General features: G+C 37.4%; 1 protein-coding gene across 3 annotated transcripts in view; it reads right to left on the reverse strand.

Moving 5' to 3' along the window:
- Nucleotides 1-244: 244 nt before the first annotated feature.
- The window catches only part of LOC108717342 (AP-3 complex subunit sigma-1), a 30326-nt gene continuing 6270 nt past the window's right edge, over nucleotides 245-24300 (reverse strand). Inside the window, exons 4-7 of one of the 3 annotated variants that reach the window (XM_041568316.1) lie at nucleotides 15350-15421; nucleotides 14115-14222; nucleotides 9036-9077; nucleotides 774-890 (exon numbers count right to left, since the gene is read on the reverse strand). In XM_041568316.1, coding sequence (XP_041424250.1) covers nucleotides 9042-9077; nucleotides 14115-14222; nucleotides 15350-15421 — 216 coding nt within the window. In that variant the 3' untranslated portion in view covers nucleotides 774-890; nucleotides 9036-9041. Of the gene's footprint in view, nucleotides 891-2355; nucleotides 2379-9035; nucleotides 9078-14114; nucleotides 14223-15349; nucleotides 15422-24300 lie in introns of those variants that run through there. The other 2 variants (XM_041568314.1, XM_018264292.1) reach the window with 2 other exon arrangements.

Raw genomic sequence — 24300 nt, forward strand, 5'->3', positions numbered from 1 at the left:
AAAAGTTGAGCAATGCCTAAACAGAAATATATTTATTGTAGTATATATTTCTTCCGAAGAGAAGTGTTGAACTTGTATGGAAAAAAAACACTCGTTATTTCTCCTGTGCATTGCAGCATCCCTGCAAAAAAATGTTGATTTGAATTGTTATAGAAAAAGAATTCCATATGTGATAAGTATTCGACTTTCCTGCTACACGCCTTTTAACCATTGAAAATACTTTTATAAATAATAAAAACAATCATGACATTCATAAAACATTTATTTTACAGAATACTACACCACAAGATTCCAGCTCACCGTGTTTTTACAGTGTTAAAAACAGATTTATCATGAAGTTCCTATATAAAGATACTAAAAACAAATGTATTCGTGTTTAATCTCAAATTATATTTTAAAAACTGGATTTTTGTGTAAATCGTAGACAATCACGTAGGAAACATTAGGAATAAGGAATTGTGTTCTAATTATGTAATGGAATTACTTAACTATGTAAACAGAAAAAAATGACATTTGGAATACTTTATCTGGAAATGGGAGCAGCCAAGACATAGTGACATGCCTTCCAGGGGCGTAGGAATGTAATTCTGGAGTCAGGTTGAGCTAGCTTTAGCAGTATTAACAGCAACATCTAGCTGAATCCAACACTTCAGATTTATCACAAACAGTCTATACAGTTCCTTCAGTTTTTATGGAATAGAAAAACGCTTTCCACATTTATTTCGTAAACGTTTTATCAAATTCAAGTACAGGGAAGTATCTTATTTAAAAGATGGCAGGTTTGGCACTTTTATACTGATGTCACCAATGTTAATGTTTCTTGGGATCTCAGGAAGATTCATATTCTTTACTGCAGATACAGCCCGCGCTGGAGCTCCTGCTAGGCCAGCCTATGAAACACAGAGAGAGAAAAGCAAAACAGGATTAATTCTAGATTAAACTACCTGCGGAGTAACATGGAACATAGTGGATGTTCTAAAGGTCACAGTAGCTGCATGGAGTCTCACGGATTGCATGGAATGGATTTTTATAAATTAGGGGTTAGACGTGTCATAAAAACAAAGACATGAAATGTCAGCTTTAATGGCTCCATGATTATGAAAAATCCTTTGAAATTGCAATAGGACAAAATTATTTTTTTCTTCTTCAAAATGGCATTCCAGAAGTGTTCTGTCATTTACAGTTCAACTTTAGCGCTCTCTGCTAGGACAAGGTTTTCTGTTATTATTTCATGTAGCCATGGAGAATTATCTTTGTAACTTGGAGGACTGTAGCTATAAATCAAAACAATATTGCAATCACGCTATTTGCCTCTGAAATAACAATAAAGGCAGGGCTGAGTTTTCTTAGCACTGTTAAACCAAATGGTAATTGGACCATTCTCATAAGAGCAGTTGAACCCTTATGTGAACACAACTATGAGCTAAATACACAACACTAACAAGCTACAGTGCTAAAGTGCAAATTACAGATCCCAAAATCTACTACAGCTGAAAATTCAGGGGCTGATTTATCAAAGGTCGAGATGCTCGAGCTTAAACGCTAAATTCGCTTTTTATTTTTTTTGCATTTATCAGTCTTTTTCTAATGTTATTGCGCTCTTAAATAAAACTGCAAACGGAAACCACTAGCTATCCATTCAAACCAACTGATTTATCAGGAGGTATAAATTGTTCCTGCAATTTACTGTTTTCTTTTTTTTTTACTATTAGTAAATAGCCAATGGTATATTTTCTCAATCATTTTCTCTACTGAAAATTCACTGTACAATGTCAATGATACTTTTCAGGAGCAGTGAAAATATATTTTGCTTCTCGAATTTTGATAAATTTGCCACTAAGAGATGCTGGAAGATGTAGTTAAGCAACAGCTGGAAACTCACAAAGTGGAGATCCATGAGCTATATCCTTCCAACCCATTTCTCAAAAATTCACAGGGAATTCTGTACTAGTTCATCTTCTACATATCTAAGTATTTTTGCTGCAAAGCATATACATGTACTGGCCAATTCCTTTTTTCAGTAAAACATTTTTGCAACGGCCCTGGTCATGTTCTTAAATACGGCTTATAACAAATGAGTCTATGCTAAAATCCAAAGGCACTCCACTTGTGACAGGAATGGTTAATTCATGTATTAATAGCTTAACAATAACAAATACAGTATGAGATACATTGTGGATTACTTGTCAGGTACTTTAGTATTCCTATGTATCACAGGATAAGTACAACAGATTTTGCAGCAAAAGATATTATACTACAACAGATGACTACTAATTAACTAATACAGATGTAAATTAAACTATTATACTTGTCAGTTGGTTAAATATCATTCTTAAATTAACCAGTTTACCTGCCAACGATCTGCCAGAAATATAGGCCTATAACAGAAACCACATTTGGTGACCAAAACAAATTCTACAAATATCTCAATCATGTGTTGATAAATTGACCATGGTGCAGAATGTATATTGCTACTGAAGTTATCCTAATTTTAATTATCCTAATTAACTTAGGGTCCTAGAGTTCTCTGACTTAAGGCAAACACAAAAAACATGGATCATTTCTGCATCTCTAATCCATGTTACTGGTGTATATGTTTTCTTACATCTAATAATTAATTCTTTCTTTGTATAGTTCTAATGAGAAAAATCTAACATTACGGGGTCACACCTACAACCTGGTTTTCAAAAAAATGTTGGGATGCTGTGTAGAAAAAATAAAAATTAAAAAAAGATTGATTTACAAATCATTTAAACTATATTTAAATGCGAATAGGACGAATACAACATATCAAACACTGAAAGTGAAAAATTGTATTGTTTTCTTAAAAATACATGCTAATTTAGAATTTGATGCCAGCAACATGTTTCATTTGGGAGATGGGCAATAAAATACTGAAAAAGATTTTTTTTTTTTTTTTTTTTTAGTTGTAATATATGCAGCCTCTCCGGTCATTGTGCCTCTTCATGTGCTTTCAGAAAGAGTCAGTGCTGCGCTATGGAACTGCTTTCAGAGAGGCTATTATTTCTCCTATGCAATGTAACTGAAGGAGTCGCATGGGACTTGGATTTTTACTATTGAATGCTGTTCTTATATACCAAGGAGCTGTGACCTTTCGTCAGGGAGGTGTTACTGGTTACCTTCCCATTGTTCTGTTAGGCTGCTGGGGGAAGGAGGGTGATATCACTCCAACTTGAAGTGCAGCAGTAAAGTGTGACTGAAGTTTATTAGAGCACAAGTCACATGACTGACGATACCTGGGAAACTGACAGCATGTCTAGCCCCATGTCAGATTTAAAAAGTAAATATAAACAAAAAAATCTGTTTGCTCTTTTGACAAATGGATTTCAGTGCAGAATTCTGCTGGAGCAGCACTATTAACTGATGCATTTTGAAAAACCGGTTATCCCTTTAAGAACAGCATTCATCATTGGGGATCCAGTCATGTACAGTACATAAATGTCATTAAAAGATTCAGAGAATCCAGAGAAATCTCTTTACACAAGTCCAAAAGTCAATACTGGATGACCGTGATCTTCAGGCCCTTAGACGACACTGCATTAAAAAGACACAATTGTGTAGTGGAAATCACTGCATGGGGTCAGGAACACTTTTGAAAAACATTGTCTGTGAACACAGTTTTTTGCTGAATCCACAAATGCAAGTTAAAACTCTACCATGTAAAGAAGAAACCATAAATAAACATGATCCAGAAACACTACTGCCTTCTCTGGGCACAAGCTCAAATGACCCGAGGTGAACAGGAAAACTGTCCTGTGGTCTGGTGATTACAAATTTGAAATTCTTTTTTGAAACATGGTGTGTCTTCCGGGCTAAATAGAAGGACTATCCAGTTTGTTATCAGCACACAGTTCAAAAGCCAACATCTATCATGGTATGGGGGTGCTGAACAATATACAATGTAGTAAGAGAGTCCAGATGCTAAACTGGCCTGCCGTCCAGACCTGTCAATGACTGAAAACATTTGGCGCATTATGAAAGGAAAAATACCAAGAAGACCTTGTTCTGTTCTGCAGCTGAAATTCTACACCAGGTAAGAATGGGACAACGTTTTACTTTCAGAACTCAAGTGATTGGTCTCCTAGTTCCTAAACGTTTAGGGAGTGTTGTTAAAAGAAAAGGCAACACTGTGGGAAACATGCCCCAGCTTTTATGAAATGTGTTGCTAGCATCAAATTTAAACAAGCATATAATTTTGAGAAAACAACAACATTTCTGAGTTTCAACATTTGATAGGTTGTCTTTGTATAATTTAAAATTAAATATAGGGTTGTGCAAATCATCGCTTTCTCCTCTTCTTTACATTTTACACAGAAATGAGGTTGTAGAAAATGGTTAAGTTCTTCTACTAAGACCACTGTTAAATGCTTCTAGAGTTCATCTTTATTTACTATTATGCAAACGATACGCAATCTTTTCAGTGGATGAACAATGTATAATAGTAAATGTTGATCTTTTCAGATAAGCCTAAAACTTTCTTTTTCTGAGCAACAATCCATTATCTGCATTGTCGAAGGCAAGGCTCATGGGAAGCAGGCATTTGTTATGATTGTGAGAACTGAGATGATGAACATGCCCATCTCCATTTGCAGCCACTTTTATTTTATGTGATCAATGTGTTCATGCCCCATAAACTAAAAGGTAGGTTAAAGAGATACTGTCATCAGAAAATATTTTTTTTTTATCAACACAACATTGTCTTTGAATGCTATTGATAATTTTGTCATAAAAGTATTTGCCTGATGCTTTTACGTGACCTTTCTTACTACCATGTCCCTCTATCAGGGGGCTGCCATATTTGTGCAGCAGGAGTCCGTTAGCATTAGAAACTCTGACCGGTTAAGAAGATGCAGTCAGGTTGGTAAAAGTCAGGTTTAGGAACTTCAAGTGACAATTACTTACAAAAGCAGAACTATCAGCAACAAAATGAACAACATGACCTATAGGTAACTTTTGATGTAGATTAATATTTTGAAAAGTGAATTTTTAGTGTCAGTATCACTTTAATAATACCCTCTAGTTGGATAGGCATAAAAATGACATCGACTATTTTTATTTCAGCATTACATAACAGGAGTTGGTGGCATCTGATTTGTACAGCGCACACAATATCCCTAAATGAAATCAAAACAAAAAGAATCTGAGAAAACAAAATGAAGTCTGAATGCATTTTAAAATGCGCCAAACTGATTGCAGACTTGGACACTCATTTCATTTAAAAGATGTTGAATCACAGGGATAGTAATGCAAGCAGATGGAAATTTTAGAAATTTTATATGCCAGGCCCACAAAATAAAAAAAAAAAAAAAAAAAAGAAAGGAAAATATAACAGCAAAAACTACAAGCAAAACTCAATGTAAAGTTGAAGCTTTAAAAAAAAAAAAAAAAAAGAAAAAAAGATATTTATATATAAACTTCAAACAGGAACTTTTTAATATTAAGATTTTTTAGCTTGTACGGTATATGCAGATTTTTAGAAACCTCCTCAGTAACATTTAGCGTTCGGGCACCCAATGGATACAAGAAAACTAGTTAATCTAAAAGCCAAATGCTGTACTTTTTCAGGCTTAAGCTAACTTTTAAAAGGGCATATCATTATATTACTGAATACGCATTGTATATATTAACTGTGTTTGTAACTTTGTTCAAGCTATATGTTAAAACACAAGCTGATATTTAAGTTGAAAGTTATCATTAAACATCAGCAAATGAGAAGATCTTTGCACGACTTAGGCATCCATGGGTTGGGCCACATTTGGTTGAGCAAGGGCCAACAATAAAATAGCATCATAATGCAGGATTATGAGGAGAAAACACATTAATGGAACTATGCCGCTCTCTTCCCGAAGATTACAGAAGAGAAGAAGATGGCATCCGCGAACACTGGTGCCCTGAATCTGCAAGGAGGGGTAAGTAAAGAGTTAGGGGGATTTACCCAGGGTAACACTTAAGGTGGCCATACACGGACAGATAAAGCTGCCGATATCGGTCGTTTGGACCAATTTGACAGCTTATCTGCCCGTGTATATCGATCGGGAAGGTTTGATTTTTAACCGACCGACCTGTCGAAGCCCCTTGGCGTATCGTAATTCGATCTTTCGGCCATACGACCCACTCTGGTCAGACGAAAAAAAATGTTCATTCTAAATATTCGGAAGGGGTTCTTTACAGCGAGAACTGTGAAGTTGTTGAATTCTCTCCTGGACTGTCACACTGGCTGATAAATTAGATTTTATCACCTTCCTTATATTTAATGTATTGTTTTACATTTAGTTGTGTTTAAAATGTAATAATTAACAGTTCTCTAGAGGTTGTGTGCATACATCCATGCACCTTAATCTTGAATTGGGTGCAGAGCAGTCAAAACCTTGTGCCAGAGGTTACGTATATATTGTAGAAAAATCATTACTACAGCACTCCTGATTGCAAAGGTGGAAAAAGTGAATTATTTAGGTCACATATAAGCTGACTGTATGTGACATTAATAAATCACCTTTTTTTTCATCTTTGAAACCTGGAGTGCTGCAGTATTGCTTTTTCTACAGTAAAATGTAATAAATAATTAAAGCATGACAAAATGCAGATAGTTAGGATAGATTTGCTTCTATGATATCAGCAAATTACCAAATTATTAGAACAGTAAAAGTTATGTTATAAAAATAGGAGCTATCCTTATCCAGAAGCTACATATTTACATGACTACATGAGGTGTTCCTAGTAAAACAAATCTATTTGCATCCCCGAAGGCAGAGCATGGTGCAAATAATTGGCGCAAGCCAACAATTCTTTAGCACCCTCTATCCCACCCTTATCTTGTAAATCTGGTTGGACTCATTATATTCTTGGAAACGGCCAATGGAACAGTCATCATAAATGATCACTCTGGCTTCATCAAGTCTACAAGCAGAAGATTTTTGGAAGTGGAACTGTGGCTTATCAGCAATGCAGAATATTTTGGAACTTTATATACAAATATAAAGTAAAAATAAAGCTTGTAGCTGGACTACATCACCTCCAATCAGAGGAGCCATATGTATGAATCCAACACAGGCAAATTTGATTCCGATTATATATGTTTGCAAGAGCTCCGATTTAGTATATGAAAATGTATTCTTCAAAATATAATCAATTCTTTAAATAGCTTACAATTACAATAATGATAATTATCGTAACTTCATACTTGTTAAGTTCCTATTGATATACACTTTCTAATTCCTGCTAAGAAAAATATGAATAATTGGTGCCTGTCAGTAAGAAGTACTAGGCAATACAATGAAAGCAGTTGAGCTTCTTTTAAATCTATGGTCTTTCTATGCCTGTGAATGATAGCCACTCATTGACCTGCACCAGGGTCGGACTGAGCCTGCGAGACACTGGGAAAAAACCCGGTGGACCCCGCCGGCCCAGACCCGTACCCTGAGGGCGCTCCCCCAGGCCGCTGATCTCCCTCCCCCAATGTGCTAGCGGTAAGTTTAAAGGGATCCTGTCATCGGAAAACATGTTTTTTTCAAAATGCATCAGTTAATAGTGCTACTCCAGCAGAATTCTGCACTGAAATCCATTCCTCAAAAGAGCAAACAGATTTTTTTATATTCAATTTTGAAATCTGACATAAGGCTAGACATTTTGTCAATTTCCCAGCTGCCCCCGGTCATGTGACTTGTGCCTGCAAGTTAGGAGAGAAATGCTTTCTGGCAGGCTGCTGTTTTTCCTTCTCAATGTAACTGAATGTGTCTCAGTGAGACATGGGTTTTTACTATTGAGTGTTGTTCTTAAATCTACCCGGCAGCTGTTATCTTGTGTTAGGGAGCTGTTATCTGTTACCTTCCCATTGTTCTTTTGTTTGGCTGCTGGGGGGGGGAGGGAGGGGGGTCATATCACTCCAACTTGCAGTGCAGCAGTAAAGAGTGATTGAAGTTTATCAGAGCACAAGTCACATGACTTGGGGCAGCTGGGAAATTGACAAAATGTCTAGCCCCATGTCAGATTTCAAAATTGAATATAAAAAAATCTGTTTTCTCTTTTGAGAAATGGATTTCAGTGCAGAATTCTGCTGGAGTAGCACTATTAACTGATTCATTTTGAAAATTTTTTTTTTCCCATGACAGTATCCCTTTAATATACGCATGCTCGTGGGAGGGCAGGTGGCATCAGCCCCTGTAGGGGTTTTTAAGGGCCCTGCACTCACCAGTCCGATCCTGACTTGCACTCTCTGTGCATGTACTCATTTATGTCTACTACAAGATGTGCCTTATGTGGAATTTGGCTACAGTGACTACAGTGATTATTTACTACAAATTCCAAACAAAGGACTGGAGGTTTTGGCTTCTAAATATAGGTATGGGACCTGTTATCCAGAATGCTCGGGACCTGGGGTTTTCCGGATAACGGATCTTTCTGCAATTTGGATCTTCATACCTTAAATCTACTAGAAAATCATGTAAACATTAAACAAACCCAATAAGCTGGTTTTATTATCTTAATTTGGATCAAGTATAAGTTAATATTTTATTATTACAGAGAAAACAGGATAACAGGTGTCAGGATAACTGGTCCCATACCTGTATTTTTCCTATGGTTTTCATGTGATTCTTTGGGTCAATACTGAACTCTAAATGTTCATGTGTTTAACACTCTACTAACACTGATGGCTATGTATAAACTAACAATAACCCAAGTTAAAAACAGTGTTTGTGAAATTATATATCAATCAGTCTAAATCACATTTACATCTACTTAATACAGGAATTTCTATTCGATAGCAAAACAAATAAACAATTTTCACATTTATGAACAGAAAAAGCATGGAATGCTACAAAATCTAGTAAAGCGTGGGTTAATAAAATATAACTAAAATAAGAATAAGATTTGCACTAATAAAATTGTGTGGCTGGCACAAAATTTTATATTAAGAAAAAGTCTTAAAAGTCTGGCCATAATAAGGTATAATGTCAATGACATCATTTTGCTTTCACCTTCTCAGCAGTACACAAAGTACATGTGATCGGCAGTACCTTTGTCTACCTGTCCTGTCTGGGAGACTGAAAGATAAAACTCTGCAAGAGAGAAGAATGGAAAGAGCTAAACATATTAGAAAATAGTCCTTCTTTAGGATCAGTAAAAGAAATGTTCCACAGATAAAACAGGATTTCAGCCCATCCTCGTTTTCCTTATGGGTTTACATTTGCATGTTCTTATTCCAGGACTATGCTGCAGTGTTATTCCACTTATAGTTTTGAGGCCTTTTGAGCCTAATTAAAGTGCCTTGTAATATTCTTCACACGCGTTGGTTTTCATATTCTACTGCCTAAAATTCCATTTCCAAAAGCACCAAAACTGGATAATAAGGTTTTGCACTTTTTCTCTAAAAATACAAATTGTTTCACGGAGCAAGTGAGGATTTAGGTTTCTGCTAACTTGTGTGTCATTCAGTCAAAAGGTTGTGGGGGGGGGGGACTGAGGCAGCTAAAGGCCCTGTACTTACAAGTACAAGGCTGGCTTGAGCCCCCAGGTAAACAATATGCAAATAAATAATGAAGGGCTGGCACAAACCGGGCAACGCTCCATAAGTTGATGCGGTTAAAAAGTATTTATCTTAGCATAGCCTTATGCGTTTCGTGCCGTACAGGTAGTCATCGGCTCACACACTCGACACTAAATGTTTTTCTAGAAGTTACTTGATCCCCCAGGTGTTGCACACTCGTGCCAGGGCAAGGTGCTCAGCACAACCATTAGCCCGGGCAGAAGTTTTCTGTAACGGCACTAAGGGGTGCACTATTGCCCAGGGAGAAACGTAAATGACCCCTTTTTCCTTGATCAGGCAGTGTTTTTAAATCATCAGTTGAACTACACAGGCCTTTGGTTTGGCATGGTAGAAAGAAAAACATCAACTAAACTTTACAATCATAACCAATATCAGTGTGTGCTAAGATGGCAGACGTCACAAAGCCTCACAGGTGAACTACCTACCGTGAAAATAGTTTAGTGGCCTGTTGATACCAAGAAGGGACCCATTATCCTGGGAATAGCACTACTACAGTTATGTGCCTGATGGAACCTGCAGCACTGGGAACAGTAAAAGCATATCAAGAGTATTAAAGGAACAGTAATATCAAAAAATTAAAGTGTTTTAAAGTAATAAAAATATTATGCAGTGTTGCCCTGCACTGGTTTGCTTCAGAAACACTACTATTGATTATATAAATAAGCTGCTGTGTAGCAATGGGGGCAAGGAGAAAAGGCTCAGATTACACAGCAGATGGGAGCTAAACTCTGTAGAACATAATGGTGTTATAGGTTATCCACTATTTAACCTGTGCCATATGGCCTTTTTTCAATTTCTGCCATTGCTACACAGCAGCTTGTTTATATGAACTATAGAAGTGTTTCTGACGCAAACTTAGCAGTTTTACCAGTACAGGGCAACATTACATGACATTTTTATTACTTTAAAACCCTTTCATTTTTTGGTTTTACTGTTCCTTTAAGGTATAGACAGCTTATTAGGAGAAAACCCAGTCCCGTTTGGCAAAAACCCCCGAAGCTTCAGACTGCAAAGACACTAAGGAAAAGTGTATGCCCTTCAATGGCTGAGCTAAATGTCAAACCTGGTTTAATGGAGATTTTACTGACTGCAGCCAAGTTGAAAAAGCATGGCTTAGTCTTGGAAGAATCATACGTAGAAAAATTTCATTTGCACTCGAAGGCTGATTAACGTAGGGATATACCCTTACATTTTACTCTTAGTCTTGGAAGAATCATTATCATCATGCTGAGCAAAGCCAATACGAACTAATGCTGAACTTACAGCAACTGATGCTCAAAGGAATGACCCAGTTCTAGTTTAGGCAGAGAAATCTGAAAATTCTCCAAGCGTGTGAAGTCTTTCACGTGGCACTGAATTAAGGGTTTTCCATGAAAGCAACTCCAGCGTTGTCAATATAAGTTGCGTGACTTATTTTTATAGGGTTTATAGGTTTATGATAATTTTAGTAAATCTCATTATTACAAGGACCTCAAAATCAGTTTGAGCATGTTTATAAATGCCACCATGAGGTGGATGAGATGAAATGTACTGTTTCACGGACAGACGACCACTGAAATACTGTACAAGAAGCCTTGCCTATAGGAGCCAAACTGTGCAGTGATTTAAATAGAATTTGCAACATTAACACACCACAGCAAATACCTGATAATGACATTTTTGAACTTATGCCTTGTGTTTGCATAATTTGTAAATTCCAACTCTTTCAGAGATTTACTGGTAAGCCATTACTGTTATCACAAATATACAGCGTATAGTTTATATTTAGGCATAATTGAAATTATATCTGGTAAGGAGCATCTTAAAGCAATGTCCTCGGAAAAAGCAAAACATGAATGCACACATTGACATAAATGATTAATGAATGAGCTGCTACATATCATCTGTGTGTATACAGTGAGAAATATATTGCTAAAGAGGGCTAGATTTTCTTTAAGGGTAATGAGAGAACTATAGTTTCTTGTCATGTAAATCAACATAAAGCAGTCATGTTCGAATTAAACACCTCAAAATGTGTATATGGAATACAAACAGGCATATTTTGAGTCTCAATTTACTGGAATATGTGCTTAGAAAATGCAAAGACTGGATATGTACACAAGTCAAAAAATATACAGAACTGTGTTATTACAATTTTAGACTATAACTTGTGATTCATTTATTTGAAAATGCGTGTTTAAGAAATAGAGGGATGTGTACAATGCACCAAAAATTAATACAAATTACACCTTATGATAAAACCTTCATCAATAATAATGATTTTTTTTACCTATCTATATAAATAACCTGTACACAGAAAAATAATTAGAAAAGCAGATGTTAACACATTTTTTTATATTCAAAAAACAGTCATACAGTATGTATAAAACAATTACAGTAGAACCCTGATTTTACTTCCCCTGAATTTTATATTTTCCCGGAGTTGACACGGTCTTGTTGTGGTCCCATTCAGAAAGCTGCTTTCTTTCATTCCTAGATTTAACGGTTTCCCAGAATTTACAACGTTTTGACATGGTCCCCTGGGTAATGGGTAAATGTAAAATCATATTTCCACTGTATCTGCCTTTGGCTTTTCAATGTGCTCCTATGGGTACAATCCCCATAGGGAAGAATGGGGTCAGTTCTGAAAGCCAAATCAGAGCAATACCAACATTCCAAGGAAGCTAAGATAGTTCAACGCATAGATGAGTAATGTGGCATATTCTGATGCAGTTCCCAAATGCCCTTTTGGTGCTTAATAGGAAAAAAAATTAGCCTTGTTCATCCATGCGCTAAATCCCATGAATACCATTAAAGGAAACAGCCTTTGGTATTTGGGACACATCTCTGCTATAGCCCCCTCCACAAAAATACTGCACAGTAACCTTAATCATTGTGCCTTAACAAGTTATAATCATTAAGCTGTAATTGGCAAAAATATCAGACATTAGGAGGCTGATCTATTCATGTTTTAATTGAATTTGAAACACAGATGATGGTTACAAAAAACCTTGAATCAAGTTGAAGAAAAAAACCTGCAATGGAATGCATCCAGTCCCAAGGAATAATATCAAAACCCTATTTCAAGTGATGTGGTTATTCGTTTGTTTCAAATGGTGTACACTGAGCGGTGTATAAAAAAAAATAATAAAAAAAAACAAAGTACAATAAAAAATGTATTATAAAGACAATGTGTTTTAAACTTCCGATTCAATGGACTCCGAATACAACAGGGAATGTCATATAAGGCCTCTATGCTGTGAAAAGCATTAACCGAGATTCCAAACAAAATGGATAGTCAGGGGAAATCTAAAGGGCGTATATATATTAACACTGGAGACAAACATCACTGGTAAAGTTGCCCATAGCAACCAATCAGATATTTTCTATTGTTTCCTAACTTGTAGGTGACTGTTGAAATCTAATAGCTGATTGGTTGCTATAAGGGATGCACTGAATCCACAGTTTTTGGATTCGGTAGAACCCCCAAATCCTTTGTGAAAGATTCAGCCAAATATTTGCATAGGCAAATCAGGAATGGGGAGAAATTTACTTCCTTGTTTGATGACAAAAAGTCACATGATTTTAAAATATTCTCTTTCAGTTCGGACAGGCACAAGGATTAGTTTGAATCCTGCTGAAAAAAAGTCGAGTACTGAAATGAATCCTGGATTCGGTGCATACCTAGTTGCTATGGGCAACATCACCAGTGATAACTGTCTCCAATGGTAATAAATATGCCTCTAACTACATATTAACACAGTACCTAAAAACATGCAGTTCTACTGTTCAATAGGAATGGTCATACAATACCTAAAAACGATGCTGCAGTGGGTGTTAAATCAATTGGTTTCATAGTCTACTTTAAAATTCTTTAAATTAATAAGGATTAAAAGTTGAATAGATCATCAAATACAGAGGTAGCCACAAACAGTTAACCTGCAAACAGTTTACCCGCAGCTTAACTTGTGTTGGTGTAATGCAGTTAAAATAATGAAAGCAACAATGCTCGCTAATGTTAAGGGCTTAACAGAATAACAAATAACACACACAACTTGAAGTGAAATACTGATGAAAACAAAAACTGCTTGAAAAAGGTCCCGCTTAGTAAAAACACATTCCTGACTGAGGAAAATGTTTAAAAACTGTGCAAGTAATAAGCTTCACTTTAGATATGCTAATGCATTTGGGATCAAATATTGCTGATATTAAGTGATGCCAACAAATGTTTTCTTGATATTTATTTTGTACTTGACCAGTGGGGTTCTCCACCCCGGTTTACTCCCTAAAACTCTATTTTTCCCTATCATTTTTATATCAACCACAATGCAGCTTTTCATAATAATTAATGAATTAAAATATTGTGTGCTGTACACTTTGTTACAATGATGATTAATGAGCTGCTCTCTTGCTTTGAGGAGAAATAAAAGATGCAAAATTATTACTTCAGAAATGAAATAAACACGCAGTTAAAATAATTATTGTAATACTAACACAGGAAAATATACCATTTATATGCATATGTGAAAAAAATTTATTGTCCCCACAGCATAACTATTCTTATTCTCACCTCTGACTTTTCCATCTTTGTCTGTGCATCAATTTGAGTGACAATTTCATTCATGTTAGTTTCTAGTACCATCCCTCCCATCACCATTTCTGCAAGGATGTTGTGAACCTGAAGGAAGCACAAAATATGCAAGGCATTTATTCACAAAACTATAGCTTTATTTTGATTGGTGGGTGCCATAAGCACTTCAACTTTTGTCGATCACCCACGACATTTAGTTTATCTTGGGAAAAGTATCCAAGACCAAACATCATGGGGATTATAAAACACAAGATGCAATGTTTTATACTGGGTCTAGTAACCACAGCAACAAATCAGCAGTTTGTTTTCAAATAGGCAACTTGTAAATGATGCTTAGATTTTACTAAAACATTTGATACAGTTCCACATAGAAGGTTAATGGTTACATTAAAGGGGAACTATCACAAAAATCTAAATTTAATATAAGCTTCCTCATACTGAAGTAAGAGATTTTCTAAATACAATCAATTAAAAATTCTGCATTGTTTCTGCAATCGAGTTTATATTCACTATTCCTCTTTCGGCATCTGTTTCTCTTCATTCTGTCTTCATTCAGGAGTTGGGTGTCGGATGAATGATACAATATATATTATAGGGGAGACTCCTTTTCTAGCAGATGAATTAGAGCTCACTCAAATAACATGATTCCAGTACAAACAAAATAACTGCCTTTTGCATAAATTTTACACGTAGCGAGACGGGATTTCTGGTGAATAGTGTGAGCTCTATTGCATCTTATAGGCAAAAGGATCCCCCTATAAGATATATTGGATCATTCATCTGACACCCAAGTCCTGAATAAAAACAGAATGAAGAGAAACAGATGCGGAGAGGAATAGTGAAGATAAACTTGATTATTTCAAAAACGGAATTACTGTGTCCGAACGGAATGTGAGGGTCTCCAAAAATACGAAAACAAATGTAAAAAAGTAGAAAATTTATTAGGACATGATACCTAACGCGTTTCGTGCCTATTGGGGCACTTATTTCAGAAACAGTACAACATTTTCAATTGATTGTATTTAGAAAGTTTCCTATTTCACTATGCTGAAGCTAACATTACATCTTCTTTTTCGCAATAGTTCCCCTTTAAGGGGTTTTGGATTGAAACATAGTATTTGTACTTGGATAGAGAAGTGGCTGAAGGATAGATTACAAAGAGTGGTAAATGGAAGGAACAAGGAACTGTTAACCTTCTGCTACGGTCACCATACCTTGTCTACATGGAATATTAAATCCAGCTCACAGACATTTTCAAAGCATTTGTCCAGTGTTTCTACGAACACCTGTGGAGATAAAACAAGAATTTCACATTGGGCCAAACAGCTAAACAACAGAAACCAATGAACGTAAAGGGGACATATACCTTTTTTTATTTCACTCAGCCTAATATGATTTTACATGTTAAAAAGTGTAAGTAATGCAGTTTTTAGCATACCTTTTGGATCTAGTGTCTATATAAAAACATTAACAATAATATATTCTCATTAGCATAACTGATGATGTAAGTGAGTGACAAGCAGAACCAAGTCCCTCCCCCATATCTCTCTGATCCCAGCCTAAAGCTGGCCATAGATGAGCAGATTTTATTCTTTGTGCAATAAATGCTCATTCTTTAAGTCTAACTATCTACCACTTACCATTCAGATATGTTTTTCAGACAATGTTTTGGCCATTAATTGACAGACAGCATTCATATGAAAGTTTTGTCTGACAAATAGTAGTGACAGTCTAGGATACAAAGCACTGTTCACACACGCCTGGTGCACAGGTGATGTAGGGATCGGCACCCTCCAAAATAGATTCAAAAAGAATTCACTGGCACTGGTTTTATCCCCGAAATGTTGCTGTTTTCTGCTAATAAACACGCAAGGGTTGTCTCTGCTTGTAATTGCCTCGGAGTACCAGTGAATTCTTTTTGAAATAGTAGTGACAGTCTCCCATTGATATAGTCAGATAGGCAATACATGCAGAGATATTCTCAGTAGCTAATATAAATCTTTTAACTTATTAGGCAGTTAGTGTGCAGGAAGAAGTGGAGAAGGATGCAACCAATTAAGAGCCATATAATGGTAACAAATTACAGACTATTTGGGATAATTATATAGATGTTAAACATACAGAGTATTATTCCCATTTAACTGCATGAGAAAAGTACTCTGCTAACCCTACACCAACAAAAGTGATCCAAAATGTTTCAGGGTTGTGTTACAAAGGCGTATTCCCTGCAGCTGTAAACACTTACAGAAGTGCCAGGAGTTACTGCTCTTTGTTCCAGAGGTGGTTTATCCATAAACCAATCATAAATAAACAACGTCTATTAGGCAGCTATTGAGTAACAGGGAAGAGCTGAATGTTACAGAGATATTTCAAGCCAATATTTTACTTGCCCTAAAATTACGTTTTTTAAGGACAACTCCCTGTTCTTGTAACATTATTTACACGGGGGACTGATAGAAGAAGAACAGAAAAAGAATGAAAAGAAAACACAGAATCCAAAATTAATAAATAACTGTGGTAACAAGAAAGGACGAGTTCAAAAGCAAATGTACAAAAAAAAATGAAAGGAAGCTCAAAGGACACAGACATGCAAACCATACTCAAATTCAATTACAGACAGATGTGAAATAGGAACCAAATGTGATGTACAGATGCTAGACACGAAGTAAAGAAAAGAAAAACAATGGTACTAGTGAAAAACTCATCTGTAAAATAAATAAACTGGATAGCAGGAACTGATTTGGGAGTTTTCTTTATTTGAACAAAAACAAAATAATCTAATGAACGTTAGAAGCTATAGGGAATAACATACACCCCACTTTAAATTCTAAGAATATATCTTATGTTATTGAGGCGTTTCATGACCATATGTAACTAAACTAAAAAATAACTTTACATAATTTTTAAGTAATAATGGCACATGTATGTATATTACTGTTCATGGGTTTTGTTAAAACTTTCTGTTATGCTAACAGTGAGTAGTGATGTCATTTTTGTCACGACTCACTGAAACGTGTGTGTGTGTGTATGTATGTATATATATATATATATATATATATATATATATATATATATATATATATATATATATATATATATATATATATATATATATATATATATGGTCATGGAACTCTTTGTTGACTTATAATATCCTTATAATACACAAAAGCCATGAGTATCTTGTAAATTATATCCGTATAAACGGTGAGTTCTGATGCCATTTCTGTCACATGACTCACAGAAATTTGTGTATTATAATAATAAAGTACCCCCAGATGCAAAATATGAGAATATTAGAAGTTACCTCGGGGTTTCATGACCTGTATAAAAACACGAGGCCGAAGTCATGAAACTCCTTGGTAACTTATAATATCCTTATATTTTACAAGAGGGGGTAATTTATTCACTATATATTTTACAAGAGGGGGTAATTTATTCACTATATATTTTACAAGAGGGGGTAATTTATTCACTTTATATTTTACAAGAGGGGGTAATTTATTCACTATATATTTTACAAGAGGGGATCATTTATTCACTATATATTTTACAAGAGGGGGTAATTTATTCACTATATATTTTACAAGAGGGGGTACTTTATTCACTATATATTTTACAAAAGGGGGTACTTTATTTACTATATAAATTGATCAAGTTAAATATCTGTTCATTTCAAGTGTCTTGTGCATGAATTTTTCAGAAATTATAATGTGTCTCCAAAACAACAAATAAAGTTGTAGAGGTCCAACAAGTCATGCTTTTCAATGGATGGTTTTGATTTGGGTGCAAATTACTAGAGGCTACTGATATGAACGGGGGGGGGGTTGGGATCTGGGTGACCTTTAAATTAGCTTTTAGTGTGTTATAGATGAACAATGGCAAAATGAGCTAGACAGGCGTTACCCATCCAAAACTAGTGGTCACAGGAGGAACAAAACACTTTCTACCTAGTATTTTATACTTTATACCTAGCATTAAAGGAGTGAAGGGGGTACATACAGGCAACCTGAGGGAGTGCGCACCTCTCAACCCATAACAGGTTGAGGCCAGAGGAAGCCTGCACACCCAGATGGCTTCTCGGTTCCCAGGGGCGCCCCACTACTCCTCCCAAAACAATATTTACCAAAGGTAGTGGCATAACAGCGGGCACCTACAGACTGCCTGATAGCTGCCCACATCTATAAACCAAGCATTTTTGGGCTACGGGCTGGTTCCCCCCCCCCCGGAGTACCACTGAAGGCACACATCTACCTATCACATAAAGCACCTCCGTACGGAGATTGAGGCACAACTTATATTTTACAAGCTGCCACGAACTGCCCACGCCAAACCACCCTGGCTACTCTAATGTTATGCACAACAGGTAGAAATGTGATGTGACAGCATGAGACCATAACAATTCAGGTGTCCAGTGCATTACAATCGGAGAATAATCGGCCTGCCCGAAAGAGCAGAGTGCAACAACCCTGTGGCCTTTATTGAGAGCTGGATCAATGCAAACCTGGGTACTAACACACTATCTGACTTCTTTGTGGTGGAACAAGCTCATCGGGTCCCGGGTAGACCCCCGATTACTAGGGCACCCCCAAGGCCTTTCCTGCTCCGCCTTCTGAATTATAGAGATCGGGACGCCATATTAGCCATGGCGAGAGATAAGCGAGATCTCACTCATGAGGGCAACAGGATAGCCATATACCTGGACTACTCCTCAAGTCTGCAAAAGAAGCGATACACCTTTGTGGGAGTCAAGAGACAGACGAGGGAGCTACAGCTGAAATATGCGATGATGTATCCAGCGAAACTGAGAGTGACCAACGGTTCGCAGGTCCACTTCTTCACCTCCTCGGAGGAAGCAGGAGCATGGCTGGATCGTCGTCCACAACAGCCCTCTCGTGCCAGTTCTAATCACTAAAGGTAACGTGACAATACTCCTGACCTTTAACCTCACAGTATGTTGGGTACAATTAACTGCACTGAGGAACCATTTCTACACTTGCCTGGAAGTCACTTTTAAGGCAGGCCAGAGGTTAACTAACGGGAACCCCACGATATATTTTAGTTCTGTTCTCTTTTCTGCACTTACAAGCATGTAATGGTCGAATAGTCTAACGATTTTTAGTTCGAATCCTTCGATTCAAAGTCGTAGTCGAAGGTCGAAGTAGCCCATTCGATGGTCGAAGTAGCCCAAAAAAACTTCGAATCCTTCACTCGAAGTTAGTGAATCAGCCCCTAAATTTTCATTGCTTTGTTTATTCATGTGTAACTTCAGGTGGAGCACATTCCACGCTCAAGTACAGTTTTGGGAAGAAGCCCGCCAGGTTGGGTGGTCGGGCAGGATGGGTTTGGGAAAGTTTAATTGTGTTTAATTTACCGTCTCCTCTCTCCTGTTCATTCTACTTCACTCCCCCTCTCTCCATTCCCCTCCCTACAAGGCCGTTGGGATCTTTATGGAGCGCACTCTTGGTCACATGGAATAATTAGAGAACCCAAGGGGAAAAGGCCCGTGTTGACAAGACTATGCATGTCTGTAGGAGGTATGTGCTGACCCGCTGGTATCGATTAACACTCAACAGTATTCATGGCTCACCTTAGGCTTATTTCCTGGAATACCAGGGGTCTAAACTACAAAATTAAAAGGGGACTTGTCTTTCAGTACCTTAGAAAACAGTCTCCAGATCTGGAATTATTCCAAGAGACTCAGTAGGGTCCTGGCACTGAAAAAGGCATGGGTGGCATGGGCGGCAGGGTACTTCATGCCTCCTATTCCACATACTCCCTTGGGGTAGCCATCCTCATTGGTAAATATACTGATTCAGCACATATGTACTGACCCGCAGGATAGATATATACTTATGAGGTGCTTATGGGGAACCAAACTCTACATTATCGCCAATGTTTACCTACCTCCACCAACTAATCTAGAGGTTCTCTCCCTAATACGGTCTAAAATTAGCAGCTGGGACCTGGTGCCACTGATATTAATGGGTGACTTGAACCTAGTCCTATCTCATACGTTGGACAGGCATGCCTCAACAGATATGACCACTAGTCCATTAACTAACTGGTGTAATACGTATAATTTTATTGACCCATGGAGAAATACATTTCCAACTCAGAAAGTGTATTCATGCTACTCGACCTCTCACAATGCAGCATCTAGAATTGATATTGCTCTAGTTTCCAGGCCCTTACTGGCAGAGATAACCAATACCGCTTATCTTCCAAGTGTTATATCAGATCACGCCCCCCTCCCTTACTTTACGGTCCCAGGGTCTAACCAGCCCAGTGCAGTGGAGACTTCACCCCAGGTGGCTACAGGTCCCAGAGGTGAAGGATCAATTGATTAAAGAAATGGGGGAATATTGGCCTCTGAATGAAGGTTCAACCTCTGCTCTAACGGTGTGGGAAGCCGCTAAGGCATTTATTATATATATTATATATATTATGGCTGTATCTAGTCACAGGAAATGGCTTAGCCAAAAGTTGGTGGAGATGGAGGAGGACATATGGTTGGCAGAGGGAGAATTTGCTAGGGATCCCTCCCTGAATCACCATCAACAGGCGGCACAGGCCCATCGTCAGTATTATCTTCACTTACTTGACAAAACAAAAAAAAAGCTCTTGTATACAAACTACCTCCTCTTTGAAAAAGGTAACAAGGGGGGCAAGCTGTTGGCCTTTCTACTTAGGGAGTCCACTGCCCCCACCCCAATCACACAAATACAGTCTCCTTTGTGAGACCTGCAGGATACCCCTAGAGGCATTAACAAAGTCTTTGTTCAATACTACCACAACCTCTACAAGTCCACAGTCACTATGCCGTACCAAACCCTAAATGACTTCCTGAGTAACATTCCCTTGGAAATTTTGACACCACATGTAAATACCACATGCAATATCAACCACCGATATTATGGATGCTATCTCATCCTTCCCACCTGGTAAGACACCGGGGCTGGATGGCATCCCGATAGACTGGTATAAGATAAATCTTGACACTATAGCCCCTAGACTACTTTGCTTATATGAAACTGCCCTGGAGGCTGGTTTGCTACCCCCCATCCCTTAGGGAGGCACTTTGATACCCAAAAAAGATGGTGACCCGCTGGACTGTGTAGCTTATAGGCCCATCTTGCTCCTCTGTAATTATGTTAAGTTCCTAGCGAAAGTACTAGCCAATCGCCTCACTAAAGTAATTTCCTCTGTAGTGCACCCTGATCAATCTGGTTTTATGCCTGGGCGGGCAACCGATATTAATATACGAAGATTACACATTAATATTGACTTAGCCAGACTGGGCGGTTACCATGGGGTAATGGTCTCTCTTGATATAATGAGAGCTTTGGATTTGGTTGAGTGGAACTTTTTGTGGGGTGTGATGGCAGCCATGGGCTTTGGCCCTAAATTTATAAATTGGACATAGCTGTTAATCCAACAGCTAGAATCCAAACTAACAAACTGGTCTCTGACCCTTTGGCTTAGGCAGAGGTACTAAACAGGGTGTCCGCTCTCGCTATTTATGTTTGCGCTGGCTATTGAGCCTCATTTGAATGTCAAGTTGGCAACTATTGCTGACTGGTTGGTAAAGAAATCTTTTGATATATTTGAAACCGTATTTTAACTGTAGGAGTCCCTGTTTGGGACCGCAAATAGGGTTTGAACTGTATGAAGGGGAATTTTGAAAATTGGTTATATGTGCATAAATCAGATTTATATGCAGGTGTATTTAGACCACTTGGACATAAAATTGGATGGATGGATACAGAAACATTCAGAAATCACATACTTACTTGTGACTTCTGACATATTTGGTGTGGTTTAATTCACATACATGATTTTTCCACTTACCTCTCTTAACTTATCTTTCTTAAAGGGATACTGTCATGGGAAAATATTTTTTTTTTTAAACACATCAGTTAATAGTACTGCTCCAGCAGACTTTTGCACTGAAATCTATTTTTTAAAAGAGCAAACAGATTTTTCTGTTTTTAATTTTGAAATCTTACATGGGGCTAGACATACTGTCAGTTTCCCAGGGGCCCCCGGTCATGTGACTTGTGCTCTGATAAACTTCAGGTCACACTTTACTTCTGTAGAGCAAGTTGGAGTGATGTCACCCACTTCTTTCCCCGCCAGCAGCAACATAACAACAGAACAAAGGGAAGGTAACCAGATAACAGCTGCTTGACACAAGATAGCTACAAAAATTCAAGTCCCATTGCGACTCCTTCAGTTACACTAAATAGGAGAAGCAATTGCTTGTCTGAAAGCAGTTCCATCAGGAAGTGTTGACTCTTTTGGAAAACACAGGATCAGGCACAATGACCTGAGGTCGCTGCCTAAACGCCAATATTATTACTAAATTTAAACAGTGTAATTTAGAAATAAAAACGACACCATAAAAATCATGACAGAATCCATTTAATTAACATAAACCATAATAACCTGGTTATAAAGTATTTAGCGCCATCTTCTGTTGACAAAGCAGCAGTACCTCATCCTGCAGGTCAAAGACTTTCATAGAAAAGCATTCATTCAAATCTGGTAATTTAATGGCCTTTGGTATGTGTCTGCTATTTGATTGTTTGACTGCTTTAAAGGAACATTATCATAGTGTGCCAAATTATGTATTATGTAAAAATGTGATTGTATATCTCACAGTAGTGAAGCTAAACTGCAAGTGTTTTTTTATGAATAGACTTGCTCAAAAGCTTCTTTATTATTTGCTTAGGGTAGCATGCATTCCAGGCAGTCATAAAGTGGTGCAAGTGTATGAAATCATGTAAAGGCATGATCCTTTAAAGTGGACCCGTCACCCAGACATCAAAATCTATATAATAAAAGTCCTTCTTAAATTAAATATGAAATCCAATTTCTTTTTTTTATTAAAGCATTCATAGCTGTTGTAAACTCATTTAAAAATATCAGCTGTCAATCAAGTATTGCCTACCCCGCCTCTATGCCTAGGCATAGAGGCGGGGCAAGCAATTACTTTCACTTTCCATTCAGCACTTCCTAGATGTCACCGCTCTCCCTACATTTCCCCCAGCTCTCTTAACGATTTAATTGTGTAACCAGGGCATGGGGATGGACATCAGGTCCCCCATTCTGGTGCACAAACAAGATTCTGAGATGATACAAGGCTTGCCTTAATAACAGTGTCCACAAAATGGCTCCTTCCTGGTTGCTATAATTATGAATTCCCAGACTGATGGAAACAATATTCAAATAATTTATACAGTGTAATTAAAGTTCATTTTGCTTGACTAACATGATAAAATAGGATTTGGATAATTTTGTTTGGGTGACGGGTCCACTTTAATGTATTTGTTCATAAGCATTACACATTGCAGAAAAGCCAACTACGGTGTATCAGCAAGAATGTATAGATATCTAGGCCAAGCCAGAATTAATATTTCATGCTAGCTTTGTGTTACTCAATGAATATTTTAATAGCCAAGATTTCAGTAAATTGATATTACAACGATCAACAGCAGCAATGTGAACAGCATTTGCAGCATAATTACCCTGCCTTCAAATAAATTAAAAGAGAAAACATTATCTAAAGCTAGCACTGTCCAACCCTGAAGTGAATTAGTCGACATACAAATACAGAAACCCTTTTACTGAAAGCCAGCAGCACAGTTTAGCAGCTACTACTTTATATGTATTGTCACTGCATATAGAAGAGTTTACATGTACTGTTAAGCCAATGGTAAGGATAAGCAGAGCTGAGCTCCTAGAAAGTACAATTGTGCTTTCAGCAGCAAACAGCACATATTCTAATGACACAAGAGAGGAATGCACATTTACAAAACAGCATGCTTTTATCTTAAAGTAAACAAATTGTGTGAAAAACAAGAATGTTCCAATGTTCCAGTACATACTCTTTTAAATATGGAAGGAATGTGCTTTAAAGAGTAGTGTTTTGGGATGATTTATTGAAAATTCTTCAAAACCCTCCTAGCCCCGCCCATCAGTTCCACTTCCTGCTGCCTCCTTTTCCTGACTGTGCAGAGGTCCAGGTGGCACTCAGCACATTGCACTTTAGGATGGGAACCAATCAGCTGCTAGGCTGACCTAATAGGCAACTGAACGCCACCTACAGTGCTTCTGGCAGGGACCATTAAGACACACCCACCCCTCATTTGAAACAAGAACA

Source organism: Xenopus laevis, chromosome 1L (assembly GCF_017654675.1).
Source record: "Xenopus laevis strain J_2021 chromosome 1L, Xenopus_laevis_v10.1, whole genome shotgun sequence".
In the NCBI taxonomy this organism is placed as follows: domain Eukaryota; kingdom Metazoa; phylum Chordata; class Amphibia; order Anura; family Pipidae; genus Xenopus; species Xenopus laevis.